Consider the following 24,391-nt stretch of genomic DNA (forward strand, 5'->3'; position numbering starts at 1 on the left):
TGATGTGCCGAGTCGAGTCACGGCTTGTAGAATTATGGCGCTGGTCATCTGTTCCTGAAATGAGAGAACATTGCTGATATGTTTCTGGAAGCAGTCAGTGATGGTCATGCGGACAGCAGTCGCTCTCTCAAGAGTTCGTATGGAGTCTCACATTGTTCCTAATCCAGTCAAAACCCAGCGTGCTTGAGAATCAGCCATGGAAAGATGGAAGCGAAGTTGCTGCTATCCTTTCGGACCAAAAGCAGCAGGATACCGGCACCTGCTTGGCACAAAATAGCGGCAAGGAGGACATGAATTAGGTCGGTCGAAGGCATTCAGCAGTCCGCCAACGGGCTAAATACAAATCCTGCCACGACTTGTGGGAGAAGACGCACACCTAAGTCGAGAAGGTTCAGCTTCTGGACGTCCTGCACAAAGAATGACGCCCAGAAAAGAGACGAGAAGAACGCAGCTGGTATGCAGAGGGTAGCTATAGATGTCTATTCAAATCAGAAGGGGGCGCGTAAGTGTGCGACAAGTACTTGAGCAAAATCAGATGGAACACATACAAAATGGAAGCGGTAACATTGTTCCGAGACCCTAGACAACAATGGTCTCTCCGCGTGCTGCTCCCATGTCAGGAACCAAAGCCAACCAAACTGCCGTACATCCACAAAACGAAGACTTCAGTGCTGCTCTAGCCATGCGTAGGTCCCAATGTTGGTGCCGCGGATAGGCAGCCCACGCCTGTAAGCAGTTAGAACAAGCCAGGCCAGTTAAGTGTCTTGACGACGGACCACTAATCAGTCGCCAGGCTGCTCTTGTCGATGAAGTTGCCGAATACGGCAAACTGAGTGTCTGAAGGAGAGCCCGCGACGTTGGTCAGGGAGGTGCCTGGGATGTCGGGGATGACGAAGAATCAGACAGTAGAATCTGGCACGGCCCTGACAGAGACGCTGTACTAGTAGACTTGCGCTGGTCTTCAACCCTTGCGTTGTCATCTAGACGTACATCTTTTAGCTGCTCCTCTGCAAAGCAGATCGGCCAGAGTTTCCTCATGTTTGAGTGTATACTTAAGTACTTAAGGAGTCGAATCAAAAGAGTGGCGAGAAGTGGCTGGAATTACGGTGCAGTATTTGTCTCAACAAAAAATTGTGGTGAGAGCAGCTCACGAGTAGCGATTGCGGGGGACTGCAGGATATCCCAAGACTTGTGGTCTGGTCTCAAGTCGGGTTGTGGAGAGTAGAAAAAGTCGTTTCAAAGAAGGGCCAAGTCATTATTGTTGAACGCAAAAGGTGAGCAGGAGACTGAGCATGCAATGTTCTGCTTCCTTGGGGCCGAGCGGGGATGGGCGCTTTTCAATACATTTTCTTTTTGTCCATTCAGATAGAGCAGTTTCGAAGGAGATGTGAATGAATTTCAGACAAGGCCTAGCAGACCAAGACGATCTGCTTCCCGGCCTTTTCCTTCAAGAGCTCTCGGAGGCATTCGTAGCATACTCCTTGCCTGGGCAGCACGATGCACCGATGAACTTTTTTCTGTACAGCCACGATTGCGGCAGTCAGTCTAGCTAGGGAATTGGCGTGTGCCCTCACGATGCTGAAATCACTCGGCACATCAATTAATTCATCCCACGTGTCAAGGGAGGTCCACTGCAACTCGCGCTGTTTATCATGCTCACAGGAGCGTGGGGGCTTCCATCGGGCAAGAAGCTTGTCATCCAGACCCTTCAGAATATCTAGGTCCGCGACCCATGCCTTGCCATTGTAAACAGACACCACCGCCTCCATATATTGGCACTCCACGTCTTGACGCCCGTGTTTGACAGCGTTGCGTACGTGTCTCTCATACCCGGTGAAGGAAAGATGCAAACTTGTCTCCTGAAAATAGTCTGCACAAGTCGAGTCGAACTGAGCGTGGTTGATGACCGTCCACTTCTCGATCTCAGGCTTGGACATGCGTGGGTCTGACGGCGGGATGAGCACCGTCACTCCAGCTCGGCCAACGTTTCCCACGATGCGGGTCAGTTCGAAGTCCGCACAGCGCTCGTACGGATCGCAAAGGATGGCGGAGCATGTATAGATAGAGTTGCCGATCGAGACTGCGAAGACGTCCAGAAAGTCGGAGGCTGGCATGTCCAGAGTCCCTGTGTGAAAAGCTGACACGCATGCCAGGGACTCCTCGCGGTCGAAGCTGAAAGATTCGAAGGCTCGTTCACCTCCTTTCATCAAAGCAGAAAACGAGCTGTTCATGAACTTTGTTAACCCGTGGAGCTCTTTTCGAATCAGGCTCAAAGCTACCGGTGCTCCTGGTAGGAGCTTGTAGAGTCTTGAGGCTGCGCCTAAAAACTTCATGGTAATAAAAAATGGTTCCGCCATGTAGCTGAAGCACTCGAAAGGATCCTCTGATGGTTTTGGCATACTGGAGTATCCCATTGTTATGTCCTCCAGCCTGAAAAAAAAACGACATTATCTTCGTGCTATCCACAAAGCGACTGTTCAGAAGCTTCAGCAATTCGGAGACAGATAGTTCTGAATCACCAGTGGTCCGAGTATCGTCCTTTTCAGCCGCATCATGAAGAATCAACAGTGCAGTATCCTCGGATGTCCCGAGGACACTTTTAAAATGACAAATTCTGTCTGGAGAATCGTCTTGAACTTGGCCGAGATGGAGTAATCCCTCCTTCCAGGATTTCATTTCCTCCGAGATCTCAGGCAAGTTCTTTTCCTTGGGGCCCCAGATGTCATTGTCAGACATGGCTCCACCACTGACCTCGTCTTTCTTGACTGGTGAGTCGGATGTTTTACTGTCGAGATATTTCGGCGGGTTGCGCCAAGTGAGGATCTCATGCTCCATCCTGACATCCTCGGGGTCATATTGCAGATATAGCTCTCTTTGCTCATCTATATGCTGCCGTGCTAGGTTTGCATCGGATGTATCTGGGCAAGGCCCAGAGGTACTGTTGGTGCAAGCTTCGCTGCTGCATTTGCAGCATTTGTCTCGCTGTGCCAACTTCGAAATCCAGCGGACGTGGCCAAGGGTGACCAGTTGCTTGCCGTCAAACCCCCGCTTCAGTGACAGTATCTTGCAGGGGGCTGCGGTCGCGTATTCAATAGTCGTCTCATCATGCCTTCTCTTGCAGCTGATAAGTGGTAGAAAGCATCCGAGGTTACGAACATCGCTTAGAATTCTCAGAGCTTCAAATCTGATTGAAGTCTCGTCATGCAGAAGAGAGAAAAATCCTGAAGAATTGGACAAGCCAAAAAAGGGCGGTGGTGGCGTCCCCAGCAGCGGACGGCCTCTGCGGATGCCTAGGGACACAAGTCTCTTTGCCCTGGGGAGCTCGTCAGAATCGGCTTCGGTCAAGAGGCGAGATGCTGACACCAAGAGACGCATCCAATTGTCTCGAAGTGCCATGAAATCTCGGGCAAGCTTTTGCTTTGTTGCCGCTTCCTGTATGAGTTCCCACAGTTCAACAAAGACACGGGCTGCGTCCATGTATTCAAATCTTGGGTTGAATGAGTCTCCCGCCCACAGACCTAACAAGCCACCAAGAACGACCAAGGTGAAGTCGTCAAAAGACACCTTGGACTCGTCTATAGAGCTGACGGTCGAGACAACCGGGTCACCATAAAATCTGAGGTGACCAAGAGATAGAGACCAGTAGATACCGCGTGAATCCTCGTCATTGTAGTATTCGAGGCCGGTGGTAACGTGGCCGCCTTGTGGGATGAGCTGATCGCCGAAATAGACGCACTCCGCGCGGGTGCTGAACTTCTCGACGTCAGGATAAAGGTGCCACGCCGACATAGCAATCAGCACTGCTCCATTGACGAGCTGCGGCATGCCCTGCAAGAGTTTACCCATTGCCGACATTGCATTATCCCAGGCCCGCATGACGCTTTTGTATACATCGGTGCTGTTGTCGACAGGCAGGTCAATGCCCTGCAGAACGCCCTCCATTTTCTTGTGCTCGGCTTCTTTGACCTTGTCCGCAAAGGAGATCCAGGAACGTGCACTTGCGTCCCATTCAGCCAAGTCCTTTCGGGTGACCTCCTGTTGAGCCGCGGCCATCTGCACAACGTGCGACGGCTCGCTACCATCGCACTGCTCTGCGATCCGCCTCTTTCGAGCGTCGACGAGCTCGACCCAGATCGAGATTGCCTCGGAGGAGCTCCACAGGCGTGCTAACATGCATGCCAGCAAGTTGACTGCCATGGCTGACTTGCCAGATGTGGCCGCTGCCCAAATGCTTGTGCCATCAGCACCCACATGGCCTGAGAAGACTCCATATTTTCTCCTCTTCTCTGAGCTGATGGCCCCAGACTTGGAAATTTCCGAGACGCGCGTGCCATATGCGACAAAGAGCTGGTCCGGAATCGTTACGACCTGCTCAAACAACGCCCCAAGCTTCCGCGCTGTTCTGTGAGCTGCGCCAGTCTCTGCAGCCGTCCGACGACCTGGAGACAATGTGTTGCCTAATGGCTGAAACTGCGCGGGCGCTTCAATCTTGAAGAGGGAGAAATCAAAGTTCAAGTTGGCTAGAGCCAGAGTATTTTCGTTCTTTGCAGTTAAGGCGGAAAGCCCAATATTGCCCAAATTCGTCATTTCTGAAGATGATAACAACAATTTCCCCCGGGGTAAATACAAGTGTAAGAGGGAATAAGTCACACTGGTGAGAAAGCCTAGAGGAGAAGAAGCCCCTCATTTTGAGGACAGTTCTGTTGTACATTTATTCACGCTACCCTGCAGTGGTCTCTGCGTCGTTGGGCATTCTGCCTATGTCTGAGCCCTAATTACTAGTAATGCGTTGCCCCAATGACATGTGAAACTGCCTTGTGGCTGCAGAAAACCCTTGTATAGCTCAAATCAATATGCAAGCCTTCAGCACAGCCTCTGCTACGTGGCAGAGAACAATAGGTAAGGCATTTTCAACACGATGTCACCATCCATAAGCCGGCAATCACACATGGGAGAGCACAAAAGAATGATGACAACCCAAAGTGCTAATTGACCACGGACATGTAGGATGATGTGGTTTGGAGAGGACGTCAGCACTCATTGTTGTAGGTAGGCCGGAGGTCTCGCCCAACAGACATACAAGGGCCACAATGAGGATAAGAATTAGTTGCTGCTTGACATCAGAGTGATCAAACAAGATGCTTAGAAGCATAAGGCTGAAGAAGAAGAGAAAGATAAAAAGGAAGGAGGGCCGAGATGATTTTCTTGTACAAACAGGCAAGGGTTGCGCCCCCCCCCCCCCCCCCCTCAGCTCTGTTCTTCTACCATTGAAGATAGAAACAGTATCATTTAGGATTGAGGCACATTGGAGCTTGTGTGTATAGCAGAGACCTGTTTAAGAGAGACCACCATCAAGATTCCATGACTGCTACACATGTTTCTACAGTGATCAGATGAGAACCTCAGGACGGGCGTCAACAGCATCGACTCTTCTTCGCACGTGTGTCTCGAGGGTAGTGTTAGCATGTACCATCGCAATCACTGCAAGTCGCTATCCCCAACCAATGACGATGATCATGAAATTTTTATTTTTCCTTCTGATCCACTTGCGCCGTTGCCCTTGCCAGATGAACCTGTGCTCAACTATGCTTTTGCAGCGTGTCCTACCAATCTGTCACTGCTTGCTATGTTTTTGACCGCACCCTGCCGCACCGTTCTAAGGCAAAGAAGGAAAGGAATGAGACATGCTAAACTACACCATACAACGCCTCTCTATCCTCCACTACCAATTATCGGCCATTTACATTCTGCATGCGCGAGATCTCAGCCTGATACCGGATTTTGAAACCGTTTGTCAGAGCCTTCATGTCCGGATACTGAGCCTTGAGGAACTCATAGCCATTGGGCACAACGCGGACCGGCCAGCCCATGACTCGTGAAGTACGGTTGGCCTTGAAGCAGAGCCAGAAGTATCCAGCATGCTTGCTATCAATGCAGAAGGCGTAGCTGGATCGGTTGGGGTTGGCGTCCATATAGGTGGTGAGCCATCTCTCTGTGAAGGATCTGGTTAGCTTACTGGGTGGTACCATTGATGTAGACGCTGCTGAGTGCACGCGAGACTTACCCAACTCATTGCGCGAGCCCTTCTGGAACTTCTCGTGCTGCATCATCTCCGCAACCTTGCGTGCCATGGCCTTGACGTGCTCGACGATCAACTCATCCAGATCCGTGTAGTTAAACTTGCCGACCCTGAGCAGACGACCAACAGAGAACTCGTTCTCCTTTTGCAGCTCGAGCACATCGACGTGCTGGTAGACGCCATCCGCCACCTTCCAAGTGATTGCCAGATGATCGTTACCCTTCGATGATGGTCTGATAATGACCTCTCCAGACGCTTGCGATCCGAGATACTCCTCAGCCTGTGTCGAGTTGAACGGTTTGAAGAGAGGGTGGTTGATGACACGCTGTGTGCGACCTGTCGTGCTGTCCTTCTCCTTGAGCTCCTCCCTGTCGTGCCTCTCCAGATCAAAGTCCCAATTGCGGTCATCATGATCCATGCGCTTCCTGTAGGGCACACGCAGAGCGTCCTCCCGAACAGACAACTTTGCGATGAACGCCTTGCGGTCAACGTGAAGAAGCTTGGCCTGGACAGTCTGTCCAATAGAGAGGACATCCTTGACAGAAGTCGAACGGTAGGAGACCTCATCAGCTTCGATACGGCCCTCGATGCCGCAGTCGAGCCTGACAATGGCAAAGTCATCCTTCACCACCCGCACGTTGACGGGAATGATCATGCCCTCCGCAAGGGAATCCCTTGTCTCGCCTGTGAACATAGTGAAGATTTCTTCAGTGCTCAGTGGCAAGAAGGGGCGTCGCAGCTCTTCGTACGGGGCCTGGAGTTCTGCTCGGATGGTCTCGAGCGTGGCGCGCTTACGCTGGCTGTATTGTTGTTCCAGCTGTTCCGCGTACTCTTCTAGCACGAGCTCGTTCACCTTGTCCTGCTCGTCGTCCCGGAAGAGCTTGCGGACGACCGCACCTGGTCCGTTCTCATCTGTCTCGGCCTTAACATCCTCCTCGTCCAGCTCAAGCGCGTCGGCCGCCATCTTGCGACCAAGCTCGTAATCTTCGGGGTGGACTCGGGTGTTATCTAGGGGCTCCGTCTGGGGATTCGTCGCATCGTATTCGATGTAGAGGAAACTGGCACAATTGTCCCAGACCTTGACGCCAACCACGGGCAGTTTGTTGTTGTCAGGATCACCCACGAGTTCATCCCGCCTAATGACAGAGCCACCGTTCAAGTTGATACCTTTGATGACAGCCTGCGCTTTTCGAGGACCCAGGCCAGAGACATAAGGCAGAAGATTTGCAACATAGGGATTGCTAACCGCCTCGTTGATGTCGACACCGCAGAGATTGACTAGATCGACCATGGCCGTCTCGAGATATTTCCTCAGCTTGTCCTCTGGCAACAGGCTTTGGCAGGGGTGGTATAATAGTGAGACAATGTCCTTGCCGAGCGCTGCATACTCCTTCAGAGGGTCCTGCAGATACTTTGCGAGTGCCACGCAGTACCGAACAAGAGGGGCGAGAGTGGGGTGCTCGGCCTTGCCTCTAGGGCTATCCTTGTAGAGTCGGGCAACTTCGTCGTTGACGACCAGGACCTCAAGCAGATCTGTTCGTAACTCGTTGGTTTCAGGGTCATCATAGGATGGCCCCATAATCCCTTTTTCGTTGACCAGATTCTCCAAATCCTTGACGAGCTTGTTCGAGTCGGAACAGAATCCGCTGACAGCGATGACATCGGGTTGCCGCCGGTTGACCAGGTTGGTAAATTCTTCGCGGGCTTCCTCATCCCGGGCTAAATTTCCTAGTTGACCGCTCTCGATGACCCGGCCATCCTCCTCAACCCAGGCATAAGAGATCTTTTCCCTGCCTGGGTCCGTCATGCCGTTCGAAAATGCAAGCACGCGAGCAGCCGTGCCGAGTACCATTCCCTTTGGCTTGTACGGAGCTTGGTCGAGCTTTTTCGAAAATTCCTCGCGGCAGAGCTTGAGGATGGATTCCTGACATTGTGTCCGCATCGCATCCTTGACCGCCTTGACCATGGCCTTGTCCAGCTTCGACAGTGCGAGCTCGAGCACCTTCGAACGCTCCTCGTTCCAAGCGTCTGCCTTGTTACTGTAGTTGTCCGAAGTAAAGTCGGCAAAGAATTGCTTTTTGAACCGCGAAACATCCCTGAGGCTGATCTTGACTTCAAGCAGGCCCTCTTCCTCGGCCTTGAGCATCTTGAGGAAGATCTCTGGTCTCCGCGCGAGGTCCGCCAACGATTGGTTTTGAAGGTATTTGACCTCATAGTAAGGATGCGACTCTTCGATTTTCCGCATGCCTTTGCTCGTCCGTTGACAGTCCACAACGCAAGTCATAAAGTAGGTGGCCCGCATTGCCTTGCGCAGGCGGGGACTCGTAAACAGTTCTTCAGCATAAAGCTGCCGGGCAGCACTGATGACAGAGTCGCCAGTGAGGAACTCGCCGTCAGTCAGGTTATCGGCCAGATCGACTGGATAATCGGACGGGTCGTCGGCCACGATTCTCTGCACGTTTGATTGCGCATTGACTCGATTCGTGACCACCTGTTCCGGGGACAAGCCATATGCTTGAAAGAAGTTGTAGGCCTTGCTCCTTCTGACCCTATCAAAGATCGCAGACCTTGCACCAGGCCGCTTCACCTCCTTTGTCGTGCCATCTGTGGTGGCATCCTTCAGTTGGGTGGCATATTTGAAATTGACGTAGTCGAGTAGATCTTGCAGCTCGTCCATCTCCCTCGCCTGAGGGATGAGCTCCTCGAGCATCTGGTCCTCGACGCCTATGCCCCGGAGTGTGGCGGCTAACTTCTCCACCGCTGACCTCTTCTCTATGAAACCACGGAATTTGATGTCGAGTTCCACGATGCGCCAGAGATCGTCCTGGTTCAGTAGCTTCTCGGCCTTGACCTCGTACTCAGACTCATTCGAGTCCAGATCACGCCTATCGAAGTGTGGGTTCTTCATCTTCCTGGCGTGGATAAGATAGTCCTTGCGGTGCTGGAACACATAGGGAACCTCAACGTAATCAACTACGAAGAACTCGAGGACCTTGTTCACCGCCTTCGAGAACGGTCCCTCGAGCGACGACTCCATAGCAAACTTCCTGGCCTCCCACATCTGGTTTGCGATCCACTTCGTCTCTTCCTTGAGATCGGGCGTGACTTGTGATTTCTTGAAAGGTCGGCGGTCAAGCTGGAAGCGCTCGGGCTCGTCCGTGACGCGAACGTCGTTGTCGGCCTCGGTCAACAGCTTCTCGGAGAGTTGTGACGGTTCGAAGACATCTTTCAGCTCCAGAGGCTGCTCCTCCTTGCCCGCCTCCTCGTCCTCTTCCTTGTATAGAGCCCATTCGTAGTCCTCGCCGTTGCCGAAGATGGCCTCCATATCCTCGAGTGTCTCCTTGTCAAGGCCAGTGGCGTCGATGACGCTGCCCACGGCGAGTCGGTCACGCCCCCGGGCGACCTCCATGTCTTCTTGCTGCCTGAGCCGCTCGTCTTCGTCGTCGTAGTCTTCCTCAATGAAGTCATCGAACTCGTCGGCAGCGGCTCGGGTGTGACTAGGGCGGGAATAATGACGGTCATCATCCGCAGCGTCTTCGTCTTCGGAGAACATGTTGGCGAGACCGTCCCGCTTGCGTAGATCGTCTTTATCGCCATGGCCACGCTTGAGGCGCTTGTACTGCGACTGAGAAGAGGGTTAGCACGTGGCACAAAGGGGTGAAGGAGTGAAGGCTGGGAGATGGGGTGGTCACGTACCTGAGCAGCTTCTCTGCGCTCAAAGTCAGGATTCGCTTCGCCGATCAGGTCGAGATCCTCGTCATCAAGGACTTCTTCTTGTTCGCGTTCAGCGCGCCTTCGCTTCTTGCGCCTGCGCCGTTCGCGCTCGTCGGAGTCTTCAGCGTCATCCTCTTCATCCTCGTCGACGATGAAGCCTTCGCGGATCTGTAGCAGTCGAGGTCAATTTGGTAGCTCGGACGCGCAGTCAAGCGACAAGAGACGTTGGTTGGCGTGACTTACCTTGCGGGCCTCCTCCTCATCATCGTCATCTTCATCCTCCTCACTGGAATCCTCCAATGCAGGGTCCCGTTGACGGCGGCGGGGGGCACTGCCCTCATCGTCATCTCCAGCAAAGGACTCGTCATCCTCCTCGTCGTCAAGCTCAGCATGATCATCGATCAGATCTCGCATCGAGGCGCTCATGGTGGCGGTGGATGCGCTTAGGGCGCTATTCTGATCTTTCCTGTATTGACGGAGCTGAAGCGACTCGTTCGTAGTTCCGTATTTGGCAAAGCGATGACCGCCTTGGATGGTCTAGTTGCCAAGCTCGGTGCGTTGAAGGATGAAGAATAGGTCGGGGTTTCGCGAGGGAGTCGAGGATCTCTGTATGCCAGCGAGAAGGCTCTGGCGCTGAGGTCCGCCTTGGATGTGGGTTGGGGACTTTGCAGCTGCTGTTAGCAATGGAGCAAGCTCGTCAAAGGCAGCGCGCCAACCTTTTTGCCAGCCTCGTTTGCAACGCACGGGCCCCTACTAGAAGCCTCAGGGTTAGGGCTGAAATGGAGCTATCGCGTCTTGGGGACGAGCTGGGCACACGCCGTGAAAATGCTACAAGCAGGCATAGACTTTCCACTTCTGCAAATGGCAAGCAGCTCTATGAAATTTTACATTTCAGGACGGATGTGCGCTGGTGCTGGTACGCGTGAGGCATGTTCAGGCTAGAGTAGGGTCTGTTATTGGTGATTCGCTTTAAGGGTCACGTCTATCGACGTCGAGCAGTCATTATGATTGAATGATGCAATAAATAGAAGACTTCACTTTCACCTATCTTTCATGAACCAGTCATAAAAGCGCTCGCTCTCACCATTTCCCACTATGTTTGGCAGGCAGGATCGTTCCCCGTTGTCTAGGAACATTCGACAACCCAAACATGGAAGTCAGCAGCCCCTTTTGGTCACGGAAGAGGCCTGACGCATTGGATGAGTCTATAAGAGCTGCTCGAGACCTGCAGAACACATCTTGGGAGATCACATCTTGATTTACGCATTCGAGATTAGGTCGCTGCCAACGTCAAAGAGGGAAAGAATCAGGCCGATATGCAGCGATGACCTTGCATTTTGAACATTGGCATTCATGGCATGTAGTGCTTGCTGTATGTGGCCTTCCCAATTACCACGCAGTTATTCTCCCCAGCCCTGGATAGCCGTGCAGTCCGATCAGACTCTTATGTCGATCGGGTCACAATCTTTCCTAGTTAGGCTTTCGTGATGCTGGGAAGGATGCAGTCTATCTTTTTTACGCTAAGCTCCTCCTAGCTGTCCAGCATCGCAAAGCTCGAGACGGTGAGCTCACCTCTGCGGAGCGAGATAACTTCGGGAAGATGAGCCAAGCTATAGACAAGGTGGCCGACAGAGTATTAAAGCCAGTGAGCCAGAAATAAGCGCTGTCGCGCGAGGAAAATACTGGTGTGGATGATGAGCCAAGGGCCTGGGCTCCGTCCCGGCGGCTCAAATGTGCTCTTGTATGAAAAGAGACGGCGGAGAGGGAGAGGGGAAAACAAAAGGCTCAAAATAAGTAAAAGTATGTAGTTGAACAGAGGACTCAAATTGAACAGTGAAGCATGCCCTGCCTGTGTTCCGAGTTGTACAGAAAAAGGTAGATGTCTGTCTGTTCTTGAAATGGGCAAGGCCGTGTAGGTGAGGATCCACTTGCATGCCTGGGCTTCATTGTCCGTAAGCCACACTACCCACCTAAACACCAATAGACATTGAACCAAGATTGAACTAAGAGGATGAGATCAATGCCTGTAACGATGATTTTGTAGATCAGGTAGGAAGAATATCACAACTAGGCGTTTCAAAAGGTGGCTCGATAGCCGAAGGATGATAGCTATATCAACAGCGGGAACACGCTGCATCTTGGACGAGCAAGCCAAAATCAGCGGGCACCTTTGTTAGGGGATGAACACTGCGCCCAAAAACGAGAATATGCTTATGAAGACCATTTTGAGAGCGCCGCCAGTGGTGTCCCCAACCCAGAAGCTGGGCCTCTGATGGGCCGCTGGAACGGCGCCTCATCATCGTATCTCCACTGTGTCGTCAATGATGCCACTTTCTCACCCCTATTTTCCCTGGTCTAGGAGGAAGGGGAGGATGACGGATCGTGTTCCAGAAACAAAGGGTGGGACGGGACGTATTGATATCACAGCGACGACCCGGGGGCGAACTACCGCCTCAGACCGCAGCTCAGCGTCAACACAGGGTTTGAACGTCATGAATGTCATGACCTCTCAAACATGTCTTGATTGGAAGAGGACAGCCTGAACGACAATACAGCAGTATCTGAACTCCTATGGGCAGGGGGGAGGGAGGGGGAAACACGAATCGGATCAGCGCGGGTGATTGTGCAGTGTTTGGACCGCATTGTCTCTATGATATAGTCAGTTTGTACTGTACAAAGTATTCACTTAGACTGGGACCAAAGGCTGTGTAGTTGTCGTGCAGAAACGAAAGAGTCTGGTGCTGGATCTGAGGGATCATAACCTTCCCCCCCTCCCCTTCTCCAACCCCCGACGGTGAATCATCATAGGTTCAAAAGGCCTACCAATAGTGTTCGTTTGTCGTACTTCTGTCCTCAAGCCTAGGTGGATTCATCGACTAGCTCCTCGTTTTTCTTTGGCACACAGGCTTTGGGTTTCCGGCCGTGCCCTCGTTTTGGATTGGCCCCCACAACTGGTGCTGTAGACCACTGAACCAACTCCAAGCGAAGGACCCCTGACCTGATCCAGCACGGCGTATCTTCGTCTTCCTGACCTTGACTCCGAGACCCCTTTCATCTTTTCAGCCTCCAGACCGCAGTTTACTGTTTTTCTTCCTCCTCTTCTTCTTTCTTTGTCTTGTCTGTCTGAGCAATTCTGGTCTGGTCTGTCTTAACATGTGTCAGTACCCAACGTCTTGAGGACGGTAGTCTAGATCTTGCTTGCCCCAGCAGATCGCCTAACGCGTGTACGGGAACCCCAGTCATACCCAGCAGAACTGCTAACGAAAAGCGTTACAGCGCCTGGGACCAACCCAGCTAGAGGAGACACCCGCCGCGGACCCTAGCGCCACGAACCACCTTCACCCCACCAGAGGTTATCGTTGCGACCTCACCATCCATTCAACCTGACCACGCTTGGCGGCCCAACCTCGAAACCACTCCTCAGACATCTTTGCCCACGTTCGTCGTTCACCTCTCCCGGCGCCCTCGCAGCTCCTATTCTCTGGCCTCCCCTTCCGTTGAGGACGAGCTCGAGTTGAAGAGTCCAAGACCAGCACGGGATCCTTAGAGACTTGAAGCGAAACACCAGTCGACACACCAGCGGGCCCCTTCCTCCCAAACGCAAACGCTCGCGGTTGTTTCGGCCTCCACAACCTACGAGTGCCCGTATCAGAGGCCTCGTGGTAATCTGAACAGACAGTCAACGAGAGGCGCGACGACCCTCATCAAGGTCATCTTAGGAGCAACGACAGACAACACATTTTACGATGGCTGATCCTTTTGCGCCGCGCTCTATGAAGCGCAAGAACGTCAAAGGCCTCGCCTTGACCCCCGCCGCTCCCAAGCCGCCACCGACCGCCGAGAACGCCAATTTCAGTCACTCGAGGAACAACCAGTCTGAAGACACCTCAGCACAGCTGGAGATCGGCATCGAGTTCAACCTCGACCTGCGCCCAGAGGATCTCGAGATCATCAAGGACCTTGGCTCGGGCAACGGCGGCACCGTGAGCAAGGTGAAGCACATTCCGACCAACACCACCATGGCCCGCAAGGTTAGCCGCTCTGATATGCCTGAATCGGCTGCATGGTTGTCCTAACATTATGCTAGGTCATTCACGTCGAGGCGAAGCGAGAGATGCGCAAGCGTATTGTTCGAGAACTCCAGATCATGCACAACTGCCATTGCGAGCACATCGTTACGTTCTACGGTGCCTTTCTCAACGATAACAACGATGTGATCATGTGTATGGAGTACATGGACGTTGGGTAAGGTGATCCCCTTGTGTGCAGCGGCTTCCTGTTTGTACCATCATGCTGACGACCGCCGCAAAGTTCTCTCGATCGCGTCTCCCGAGTTTTTGGCCCTGTCCGCGTCGATGTCTTGGGCAAAATTGCAGAAGCGACGCTCGGTGGCCTGACCTACCTCTACTACAAACACCACATCATGCACCGAGACATTAAACCCTCCAACATCCTTGTCAACTCGCGTGGCCATATCAAGCTCTGCGACTTTGGTGTGTCTGGAGAGCTGATCAACTCTGTCGCGGACACATTTGTGGGCACTTCCACATACATGGCCCCGGAGCGAATCCAGGGTGAAAAATACACGGTCAAGTCAGACGTTTGGAGTTTTGGCCTGTCCATCATGGAGCTTGCCATCGGGAAATTCCCTTTTGCCGCCAGCGAGCAGCTGTCGGATGCGGAGGCAGCCCCGGCTGGTATTCTAGACCTGCTCCAGCAGATTGTGCACGAGCCAGCGCCTAAGCTGCCCAAGAGTGATGCTTTCCCGCAGATCCTGGAGGATATGATTCAGAAGTGTCTCTTGAAGACACCAGATGATCGGCCAACGCCCCAAGAACTCTACGTATGTCACCCCACCAGATACAGGCCAGCGTGGCAGCCACTGACAAGCACCATGACATAGGATCGCGACCCGTTCGTTCAGGCCGCGAAGAGGACACCGGTTGATTTGAGAGAATGGGCAGTCAGCCTGATGGAGAGGGACAACCGGAAATCTCATCTTGCTCCTCAGCTCTCACCAGGTACTCAGGAGCTCTTGAGATCCAACAACTCTCCAGACGGCGCCGCAGAGGATCGTGCATTGGCGACACCCACGTCAGGTGAGATCCCCATCGTGGGTGCTTTACTCCAGTCACCTCGTGACCAATATAACAGCGCATCGAACCGATCACCGACGCGAAGCGACCGGGGGCCAGGGAGCAGCTCAGCTGGCCGACCAGGTGGACCGCCTGTTCATCCGGGACTTGGATCACGCGTAAGCACGACAAACTCGATCCCGAAAATGGCTCCGCCTCCACCTCCGCGTCCCGGTCGTCACAGCCCCAATCTTTCAGCCGGCTCGGGCAGCGGCAGGCAGGCTACCTTTGCCTTGCCCGTGCGTCCTGCTCCTGCCGGACCCCTTCCGAACCCACCGATGCGGAAGCAGACGCCGGACGAGACAACAAGCGGCAGGGGGCCAATGCGGCGGCAGGCGACCTGGGGTGCTTCGTCGGGCTCGATGGGTGCCCAGGGGATGGGTGGATATCCAGCAAACCAAGTAAGGCGCGAATAGGATCCGCTTTCCTTACTCTCATATCATCTGGACAGCATCTCCCCGCATCGCGAGAGAGAGCCTGTCATTCCCATCACCTATCCAAGTCTCCTTTTCCATTACCTGTACTCAACCCAGGACCAATCCGTCATATCTCTCTACTACCAAGCATCTTCGTTCTCCTCTCTTGTGGAGACTGGTCCTTCCGAAAGAGATCTTACCACTGCAGCCAGCTCTCCATTCTCGTCACTCTAGCATCTCCTCGGAGTACTCGGCTTTGAACTCAGCAGCTCTAGCGAAGGGCAAGGTCGATGTTAGCACTGTTTCACAACAGACTGTCGGCTTGTGGAACGGAGGGTACTTCTGCTCGTCGTTCTCCTTTCTTTTTCTTCGTGTGGATGGCATCAGAGTAGTTTTGCAAGGATTTATTTTTGTTCAAGGACGACCGAAACATTCAAGCACCTTTGTTGTGGCCAGCGAGCATAATCAAGATTTGTTGGACAGATGCATTGTCGTCTAGGATAGCAATACCAGATCCGTTGAGACGCAGAGTAAGCGAGCCTCAAGGCTCTAGGGGTTCATTGAACGGTCTACGCTAGACGGGGGCAAATAATACGGTTGTTTGGTTGAGAACTCCTTTCTGTGTCGTGGGTCTATTGAACGGTCGTATTATATGCGTCTAAACTTGAAGCTCAAAGGCTTGCCGGTCGATGTAGTGCCTCGCCAAAGCGTCTATGGCGTCTCAAAACTCTCGTCCCTTGAACCCCTCTTCTAAGATTCCAATCAGCTCATCCAGCCGCGATATCACTACATCTGTGTGCTCGTGCTCTACGAGATGCTCATTGGCAGAATTAACAAGCAGCACCGTCGCAGCGCCAGATTTCCGACCAGCCGTCATGTCATCGATCGAGTCGCCAACCATAATCAGCCCGCTCGCATCAGCGTCTCCTGCAACACCTCTTGCATCGCTCGGAACAGCCTCGCTGTACTTCTCCCCCTGCGCGTCTACACGGATCCTCTCCCCATCCAGCACTGCCGCCTTTCGACCTGATGACCCCTCCTTGGTGAGCCCCCAGCTCGACGCAATGTGCAGGATACCTGCTGGGTCCGGCTTCGGCGGCCTGAACTCGCGCGTGACGATGGGGTGGAAAGCTTCGACCTCAGACAGGAACTTAGTGAGCAGGTGGTTCACGGGGGTGTCGAAGTTGCGAGTACAAATGCCCTTCGGGATGCCGCGGTCATCGAGGTAGGTCATCAGCTGGACGAGGCCCGGCTGGGGTTTCTGAGAAGCCATAGCTGTGCGTTCTATGTCGCGGATGGCCTCCATCGCCTGCTCGCGGGCCTCAGGGGTCGGGAGCGAGTAGACGTGCTCTAGGATGTCGGTCTTCTTGGTGATGTTGAGGGCCTTGCGCATCTCGGCGAACATGTAGTTCTGAGGTTGGCTATGGGCGGGTGAATGGTCAATTTATGTGTCGCACAAGCCATTGTGTATCTGAACATCCAAACACTTTCTCCTGTTTTGCAGATGTGAGAAAGACTCACCACAAGGTCCCATCCACATCAAAAACGATTCCCTATGTGATCATATTCATTAGACAAAGGACGAACGAAAGGTGAGAAGCCATTCCCCACCCTCAGTTTGGGCAGATGACTGCCGGCCGTGGACCCAATCTTTAGGGGTGCAAATTGCCTTCTCGATCTTGAAGCCATGACGGACATGAACCTGCGCATGAGGGCTCTGATGAGAAGACGATATCGAGGTAGTCCGGCCGAGGCAAGGTCAGAGTGCAAAGTTAAAGCGTCACCACACGAGATGGCTTCGTCGACCTTGTGTGACCACCGCGGTAATGAGTTTTTCCTCTCTCTTCGATGCTGTTGCTACTTCCCAGTGGTCTTGTGACATCAAATGTCTAAGATATGGACAGAATTTGTGGATGAGCGTGCACGTATCAGTCTTTTTGGTTGTTTAAAAGGGGGGAATGGTCCGTTGTGATCATATCGCCTTGGTACGTACTATCCATTACTCATTGGAGGTTTCTCTTGTCGCCTCAATTAGGCAAGTTTAAACTGCTATCATAGAAAGCTCCGTAGTACGCCTACTGTGTGGAAAAAGCAGCTTCCAGGCCCGGGCCATTGCTAACGGCTCCAACGTTGGGCAGGGATGCAGCCCAGCCCTTTCTCCCCACATCTCACATCGTTGAACCTTGGCCTGCTTGGGTGGCCAGCGGGTTGCAACCACAAGGCCAGCGGTCCGTCGTCATCCGTGTGGGTCCTCTACCTGTCTCTGCTGCTCCAATGCTCTAAAATCAGAACGTTGGACTCCTCTTGCCTCCTGCATTCTTCGCGCGTAAGACAACACGCGAACCTGCGCAGGCTCCAGCACCAAAATCGAGCTCATGTTCCTCCGAGAGAACATGAGTGATCTCTGCTTCCTCTTTATGCAGTCTTTTGGCGATGTTTTTGTACACAGTTTTGCAGACTGGCTTAGGTAGCAAGCAAGAACAATGAGCACCTCGTCACCATCAAACTCTCCCTCGTCGCCATCCGGCCCTTGGCGACGGCCACCCTTGAGAAGCGTAGGTCCTCGTCTGCTTATACCTGTTACTACTTTTCTGCTTCTTGTTTCTACTTCTCCAGTCGCCTCCACGACAGATCACTAAACTCTTGTGGCTTGACTACACAACAGAAGCTTCGAAATGGCACCTTCATCGATCCCCAGACAGGCGAGCGCTCACGTCGCCAGTTTACCCTCCGCCACACCGAGACGGGCGACAGCGAAAACTCCAACCACGCCGTACCCTACTTCTCCCGCGAGAACTTCTCTGGGCACGTGGACGCTCTGATGCACAAGTCCAAGGTCGTCGCTGCGCACTCGTGGGAATGGCTGCTGAGCCCAGCTGGACGCGGCGTCCTCAAGTGCACGCTCGCGTACTCACTGGGGAGCCTGTTTACACTGTGGGCGCCGCTCTCGGACTTCTTGGGTAAGCCGGACGGCAAACATGTTGTTGCGACGATCACGGTCTACTTCCATCCCGCGAGGACGGCAGGCTCGATGATCGAAGGGACTCTCATCGCTATAGTGGCAGTGATTTACGCCGAGATTGTGTCCATCGCTTCAATGGCCACTTCGGTTTTCTTCGGCTCTACCCTGCATATGGTCGCGTTGGCATATATCCTCGTCTTGCTCATCTTTGTCGGGGGAGCATTTGGGTTTCTGGGGTGGGTAAAGCAGAGGTTAAACAACCCACTGGTCAACGTCGGGAGCACTCTCGCCTCCTTGTCCATGATCAGTGTCCTGACCAAGGAGAACGCAGTGCAGGATCACATCTTCTCGAACCTGAAGATTGTCCAGGTCCTGAAGATGCTGGTTTGCGGGACCATTATAACTATCGCAGTCAATCTTTTGTTGTGGAGAACGTCTGCCCGCACACAGCTGCGAGAGAGCATGACGAAGGCCTCGCAGTCCCTGGGAGACATGCTGGGGATGATCTCTCACGGATTTTTGAGCGGCGCTGAGGAAGAGATGCTCACATCGGACTTCAGAAAAGCTGAGAAGGCATACGACACCGCGTACGGGAAGATGTCGAAGAACCTGAGAGAAGCCAAGTTCGAACATTATTTTGTCGGCGATGAGAAGATTTACCAGCTAGACAAGGCGGTTTACAAGTCCATGGAGAACCTGGCCCAGTCTATCAGAGGCCTGAGAAGTGCAGCAAACACACAATTCGTGCTGCTGAAGGAGCCAGCAACGGAGCCGGGGTCTGGGACGGTGTCTCCGGCACAGTTGCTGTCGCCCTCGCTGCATCGGACTTCCTCGATAACCTTCAGACTTCAGCCGACACTATCAGCTATCGACGAGGACTCGGATGAGAGCGAGGAGGATCAGGCTGTTAGAGGAAGAAGCCCGAGTAGTGCACCCACGTTTCGTTCGCCGTCTGACATTTTCGATCTCTTCATCGCTTTGTTGGGTCCGTCGGTGAAGTCCTTGGCTTTCACATTGTCGGAAGTCCTTAAGGAGCCTCCTTTTGGAGAGGCACCAAATTACGATATCACGATTAATGACACCTTTCGACGAAGTCTCCTGGATGCTGTGTCACTGTTCAACCAAAACCGAGCGAAAGCTCTAGAGGAGCTGTACAAGACGATCGAGCTGGGGCGACCAAGGTCGGAAAAAATCAAGGCAGACTTCGAGGAGGTCGCCGCCGCTTGCGGACACTTCAGCTTTTCCCTTCAGAGTTTCGGCGAGGAGATGAGCAAGTATTTGGATGTGCTAGACGACCTCAAGTATGCCTCTGAGCACAAGAAGCAGAGCTGGCAATTCCTCGCCATTTGGAAGCAAATTCACCTCCGCCAGATTCAAACTCCCCTCCTACCCTTCGAGGTGGAGCGAGAGCCCATGGTGCGACCCATCCGAAAGTCGCAAATGCCTCGTGGGATTCCAGATCAAATGGTCTCGCGTCGCGATACCTTCAGCTGGGAGGCGGAGCCTCAAGCCAGCCACACCGCCAAGAAAATCTCAACGGAAGTCTTGAAATTCTTGCGTTTTTTGGGCAGAGATGATAGTAAGCTTGAAACCCTACGATGCAGGTCCTACGGAAAGGTAGCTAACCAAATCCTTTTACAGTCCGCTTCGGAATTAAAGTCGGGTTCGGCGCCATACTCTGGGCCATGCTCGCCTTTCTCCCTGAGACCAAGCCTATTTATATGCACTGGCGAGGCGAGTGGGGTCTGCTATCTTTCATGATTGTCTGCTCCATGACGGTTGGCGCCGCGAATACCACAGGCACAGCCAGATTTCAAGGGACACTCTCTGGGGTCTTCTTTACCCTCATCAACTGGAATGTCAGCCAAGGCAACGGTGTGGCACTGCTCTTCCTTGGCGCCATCGTAGCCTTCATCAGCTTCTATATTACCATCGTGCAGAACAAGGTATCTTTCGGGCGGACAACCCTCCTCGCATACAACGTTTCTCTGCTTTACGCCTATCTCATTGCCAACAAGGTAGAAGATGACGACGATGACGAGGGTGGGACTACTCCCTACATTGGCGAGATCTGCCTGCACAGAGCCCTTGCTGTCACGGCGGGTATCATCTGGGGTCTCGTCGTGTGTCGACTCATCTGGCCCATTTCAGCGCGCAAGAAATTTCGCGAAGGCATCTCCGTCCTATACCTACAAATGGGTCTTATTTGGAAACGAGGCCCCCTCGCCATCCTCCTGCGCAGTGACTGCTCGCGCTCATACCTCAGGTCCGGCGAACAGGCCGCCTTGCACCGCTATGCATCTCGCCTCGAAGTCTTCCGCCAATCCGCCATGTCCGAATTCGAACTCCGTGGGCCATTTCCTAGTGAGGCGACCGGCCGTATCATGCACAGCACAAACCGACTTCTCGATGCGTTCTACGCCATGAGCCTCGTGACACAGCGGCGAGGCCAATTGTCTGATGGCGAGAAAGCTCTATTGCTATTCACGGCTAAGGAAAGGGCGGTCCTGTGCGAGCGCATCTGCCACGTCTTCCAAGTTTTGGCAAGCTGCTTGATGCTCGAGTATCCCCTTACGGATGCGATACCGAGCGTCATGGGCACGAGGGACCAACTGCTGGGAAAGATATTCCAATTCCGAAAGGAGCATGCTGCCGCCCTACGAGAAAAGCGGGATGCAGAGGTTGCAGAACAAAGCGAGTCTGCCGTTGTGGCTGGCCCGACCAATGCCTCCAGCGAGAGCGTGAATGGCGATCATCCCCCAGCTGGGCCAGTCTCCACATCTATCACCATTGCTAAACGTCGTGGTAGTGGCGGTAGCAGCACCAAGAGGCCGGCGGGGCACTCGACACTGAGCGGCAGCCTCGCAGGCCAGGTGCAGGTCGAGGAGAGGGACTACGCCCTACTATATGCATACGCGCTTGTCACTGGTCAGGTTGCGGAGGAGCTCAAAACCGTCAAAAAAGAAGTCGAGGCTCTGTTTGGAGTGCTGGACGAGGAGGCACTTTTGTTGCAGTAGAATGGGCGAACTGGTCAACGGGTTCAGGGACAAAGATGGAAATTTGGCTCAACGTGCTTGGAGTCCGGGAATTGGAAAATAAGAGATGGAACGCAAAACATGTTGTCTCTCTATCATGGACACGATAGCGGTTTGGAATTCTGTCTTTTCATCACCGAGCACGGTGTTTTGGTCGTTTCTTGTTTCCTACTTATTTCAGGTGTGACTTCAGGTGGAATTTTTTATTTTTATTTTCCTTCTCACAGATTGAGATTAGTGACTGGGATCGAATACCTCTTGCGTTTGCGCGGACTACTTTTATATGCACCTGCGATTGAGACCTGTAAGGGAAGGCAGTACTTCTTTCCAGGTTGTTTAAGGGGGGTACAAATGTTCATATCGGTTCACAGATTTATTCTCTCTCTCTCACCCCCCCCCCCCCCCCAACGACCCTGCGGTGATAAGTGATTAAGAATTCTATGCCATTCTGAATCCTACGTCTTACCTGGCCTACCGACTTGACTCCTTTATTGGCCAAGCAATCGTCCGGCTGACAATGCAATTGCCTGAACTCGCTCCGGCTAGGCTAGCTCTTTTCATCGTTTACTTAGACAATGCATCAAGCTTCAGCAGGATACGGCGGATGGCCTCCTCCCTAGTGCTTGAGGTAGACTTGAAATACTTATCCAGCCGCTTCGACTTCGCCAGGCACCACCTCAGCTTGTTGATCAGGTGCGCCTCGAGGCAGACGCCCTCGTGACCCAGCAGGCACTCAAGGAAGTCCAGATCGAGCGTCCCATCGCTCGGAAATCTCGGTTTAGAGATCATCTCGGACTCGGGCCACAGTATGTAGTACTCGAAACAGGACTCGATGAGACTGGTGATCTGCTCTGGCAGGATCTTTTTGCCGTGCTGCTCGTGCTCGACCATGGCCCTGATGAGCGAGATGGACGAGAGCCTCTGGGCCAGGGACATGTCACAATACCAGTGCATCGCGGCCATGGCGAAGCCACTCCCCCAGCCCTTTGGCCCGCGCGGGGTCCAGAAGTCGACCCCCTTCTGGACGAGGTGGATCTTGACCTTGACCGAGGCGCCTGGATCACGGAGCATCCTGTGGAGGATGTTCGTGTTGTTGATGTCAAGGGTGTCGAGAGCGAGTCCCCGTTCCTCGAGGAGGTCCAGGACGAGGATCATGTTATCACCCACATCAATTTCCCTGAAGATTTGTTGCAGAATTGGGTTGAAACCCAGCTCCACGCTGAGGAGATCTGGGAACCGGTCAAGAAACAGGCCGACTACGGCGACGTCTGCGGCTGTGAACGTGGTCTCCACGGCCAGCCCCACGTACCGCCACATGCTGCCTTCGGGCCATGCCTGGATGAACGCCTCGCTGTGCGGGCCTTTGAGCAGATAGTCGACGATGTCTACCGATCCAGCCACGATGGCAGCCTCCATGATGTCGAAAGGGATGGAAAGATCGAGCACCGGGAGGGTGACCGTGGCCTCGCGCTCGGGGACACCGGGCTGAATCATCTTGAAGATCTCCAGGTTGTTCGCAGCGGCCGCCAGGGCCAACGGACTTGGAGTGGGCTGCTTGGGCCCCTTGTCCAAGAACTGCATCCGGCTGCCAGGGATGATGCTCCTGAGGCGTGATATGCCCGTGTTAAGGACGGCTGTGGAGCCAGCCTCGACGGCGAGACGGGCCACTTGGACGTCGCCCTTGCGGATCGCCCAGTCGAGCGCTGACTCTGTTGATTTTAGCAAATAGGGTGCTGCGTAGGGAAACTGTTTCATCGCATCGCCGTGGCCCCCGTGGTGGCAATGGTAGCCGCTGACCTGGCATCTGAGGGCGGCGCGACAGCCCGGGTGGTCAAGGATGTAACTCACCAGGTCATGGTTCTCCTCAGCAGTCTCGGCCTCAATTTCGACGTCGCGAATGTAGATCAGCTTGCGGAGAATGTGGTAGTTGGCGCCGCAGGTGAGCATGAGCGAGAGGATGTCTCCTGGACGGAGCGTTCGGGCGACTTCGTAGAACACGTCGGGTATCAGCAATGGAGGTTTTGGGTCTCCCGTGGCCATGGATGATGAGTGGCGTTTGTTCATGGTATCGTCTTGGACACAAGATATTTTCTGTGAATTTGTTGGTGATTACTGGTTGTGAGGATGAAGGGAAGGTCTCCGAGCGATCTCATATATATAGGAGTATACCAGCTGTGAGATTCATTGAAACTATAGCCCTGTATATGAGTGACTCGGCTGCCAAAAGCCAGATGCCTTGCGCAAACAAGGCTGTTGCCCTGAACCAGGACAATGCTGCTTTGGTGACAGTAGGCGGTAGTAGTAACGGGAAAAGCAGTTCTGTTCAGATATACAAACAAACAATAGTACTTTCCCCCAATGGCAAAACTCGTGAGCCCGGCACACCACAGCTTTGTCTTCATACATGTCATCTCATCGCCTTGTTATGTCCGTGACAACCTGATTGTGCGGTCTTTCATTGTTTTCCCGTCGCACCAGCTCCCATCTTGCCTCCAAATCTGGGCATCTTTGAGACGTAACAGATCGTGCCTGCATAGAATTAGAAAATAGAAACTAGTAGTTGAAGAGACATTGGAGCTTACTGTGGTAATATGCGTTCTTCAAAACGAAAGTGGCCGTTAATCTCAAGATAGACTCACAAAGACTCGCTTCCCAACTCAAAATACTTGGTTTTAATTTTTCATATTTCACACCATAACCAGATGGGAGTCAGTGTCCTCTTCTTGTAAGAACAAGCAGCCTCTCTCCTAGACAGAAAGACGTCGTACGGATAGAGGTTGTCAAATGTCTGGTTGACTGTTGGAAGCAGCCCTTTAGAGTAGGAAGACCTAATCAAGGCAAAACATTTTTACAGAGTCAGCGCCGTCAGCATTCTAGGACCCTGTTTCACCCCTGGAGCATTCCGTCAGCCTTACCAGGCAGAGGTGAATGACTCCTGTGAGGAGGCATGCTGGCAGAGCTAAGGTGGTCAGCCGACGTGATGCCACAGTTTGATCAGTAACACGTTCTGATACGATCCGAGACCCTATGGATATATTCATTCTCTTCAT

The 24,391-nt window shown here is 53.2% G+C and overlaps 7 protein-coding genes across 7 annotated transcripts; 2 read left to right on the forward strand and 5 right to left on the reverse strand.

Moving 5' to 3' along the window:
* Window positions 1–1,409: 1,409 nt before the first annotated feature.
* Window positions 1,410–2,114, reverse strand: M406DRAFT_267311 (uncharacterized protein; the record flags this gene model as incomplete). Its single annotated transcript, XM_040917870.1, has 1 exon — window positions 1,410–2,114. The coding sequence occupies one exon, from the start codon at window positions 2,112–2,114 to the stop codon at window positions 1,410–1,412; it is 705 nt and encodes a 234-aa protein (XP_040771911.1).
* A 114-nt stretch (window positions 2,115–2,228) lies between these two features.
* Window positions 2,229–2,893, reverse strand: M406DRAFT_358404 (uncharacterized protein; the record flags this gene model as incomplete). Its single annotated transcript, XM_040923883.1, has 1 exon — window positions 2,229–2,893. A coding segment is annotated over exon 1 (606 nt), but the record flags the coding sequence as incomplete, so codon positions are not given.
* Window positions 2,894–3,510: 617 nt separating this feature from the next.
* On the reverse strand, window positions 3,511–4,638 carry M406DRAFT_296428 (uncharacterized protein; the record flags this gene model as incomplete). The annotated part of the gene is made up of 1 exon (XM_040919249.1): window positions 3,511–4,638. A coding segment is annotated over exon 1 (1,077 nt), but the record flags the coding sequence as incomplete, so codon positions are not given.
* Window positions 4,639–12,968: 8,330 nt separating this feature from the next.
* M406DRAFT_103555 (uncharacterized protein) lies at window positions 12,969–15,954 on the forward strand. The gene is made up of 4 exons (XM_040915072.1): window positions 12,969–13,824; window positions 13,881–14,038; window positions 14,105–14,636; window positions 14,697–15,954. The coding sequence occupies exons 1-4, from the start codon at window positions 13,540–13,542 to the stop codon at window positions 15,342–15,344; spliced, it is 1,623 nt and encodes a 540-aa protein (XP_040772196.1). The 5' UTR covers window positions 12,969–13,539; the 3' UTR covers window positions 15,345–15,954.
* A 111-nt stretch (window positions 15,955–16,065) lies between these two features.
* Window positions 16,066–17,033, reverse strand: M406DRAFT_343082 (HAD-like protein; the record flags this gene model as incomplete). Its single annotated transcript, XM_040921837.1, has 4 exons — window positions 16,066–16,271; window positions 16,335–16,765; window positions 16,866–16,897; window positions 16,956–17,033. 4 exons carry the CDS (start codon window positions 17,031–17,033, stop codon window positions 16,066–16,068), a joined length of 747 nt encoding a protein of 248 aa, XP_040771914.1.
* A 633-nt stretch (window positions 17,034–17,666) lies between these two features.
* On the forward strand, window positions 17,667–21,712 carry M406DRAFT_353622 (uncharacterized protein). Its single transcript, XM_040922775.1, has 3 exons — window positions 17,667–17,899; window positions 18,010–19,885; window positions 19,948–21,712. Exons 1-3 carry the CDS (start codon window positions 17,828–17,830, stop codon window positions 21,321–21,323), a joined length of 3,324 nt encoding a protein of 1,107 aa, XP_040771915.1. The 5' UTR covers window positions 17,667–17,827; the 3' UTR covers window positions 21,324–21,712.
* A 193-nt stretch (window positions 21,713–21,905) lies between these two features.
* Window positions 21,906–23,381, reverse strand: M406DRAFT_334558 (uncharacterized protein; the record flags this gene model as incomplete). The annotated part of the gene is made up of 2 exons (XM_040920954.1): window positions 21,906–23,138; window positions 23,190–23,381. 2 exons carry the CDS (start codon window positions 23,379–23,381, stop codon window positions 21,906–21,908), a joined length of 1,425 nt encoding a protein of 474 aa, XP_040771916.1.
* Window positions 23,382–24,391: the final 1,010 nt, after the last annotated feature.

The sequence above is a fragment of the Cryphonectria parasitica genome (assembly GCF_011745365.1).
Source record: "Cryphonectria parasitica EP155 unplaced genomic scaffold M406scaffold_9, whole genome shotgun sequence".
Classification (NCBI taxonomy): domain Eukaryota; kingdom Fungi; phylum Ascomycota; class Sordariomycetes; order Diaporthales; family Cryphonectriaceae; genus Cryphonectria; species Cryphonectria parasitica.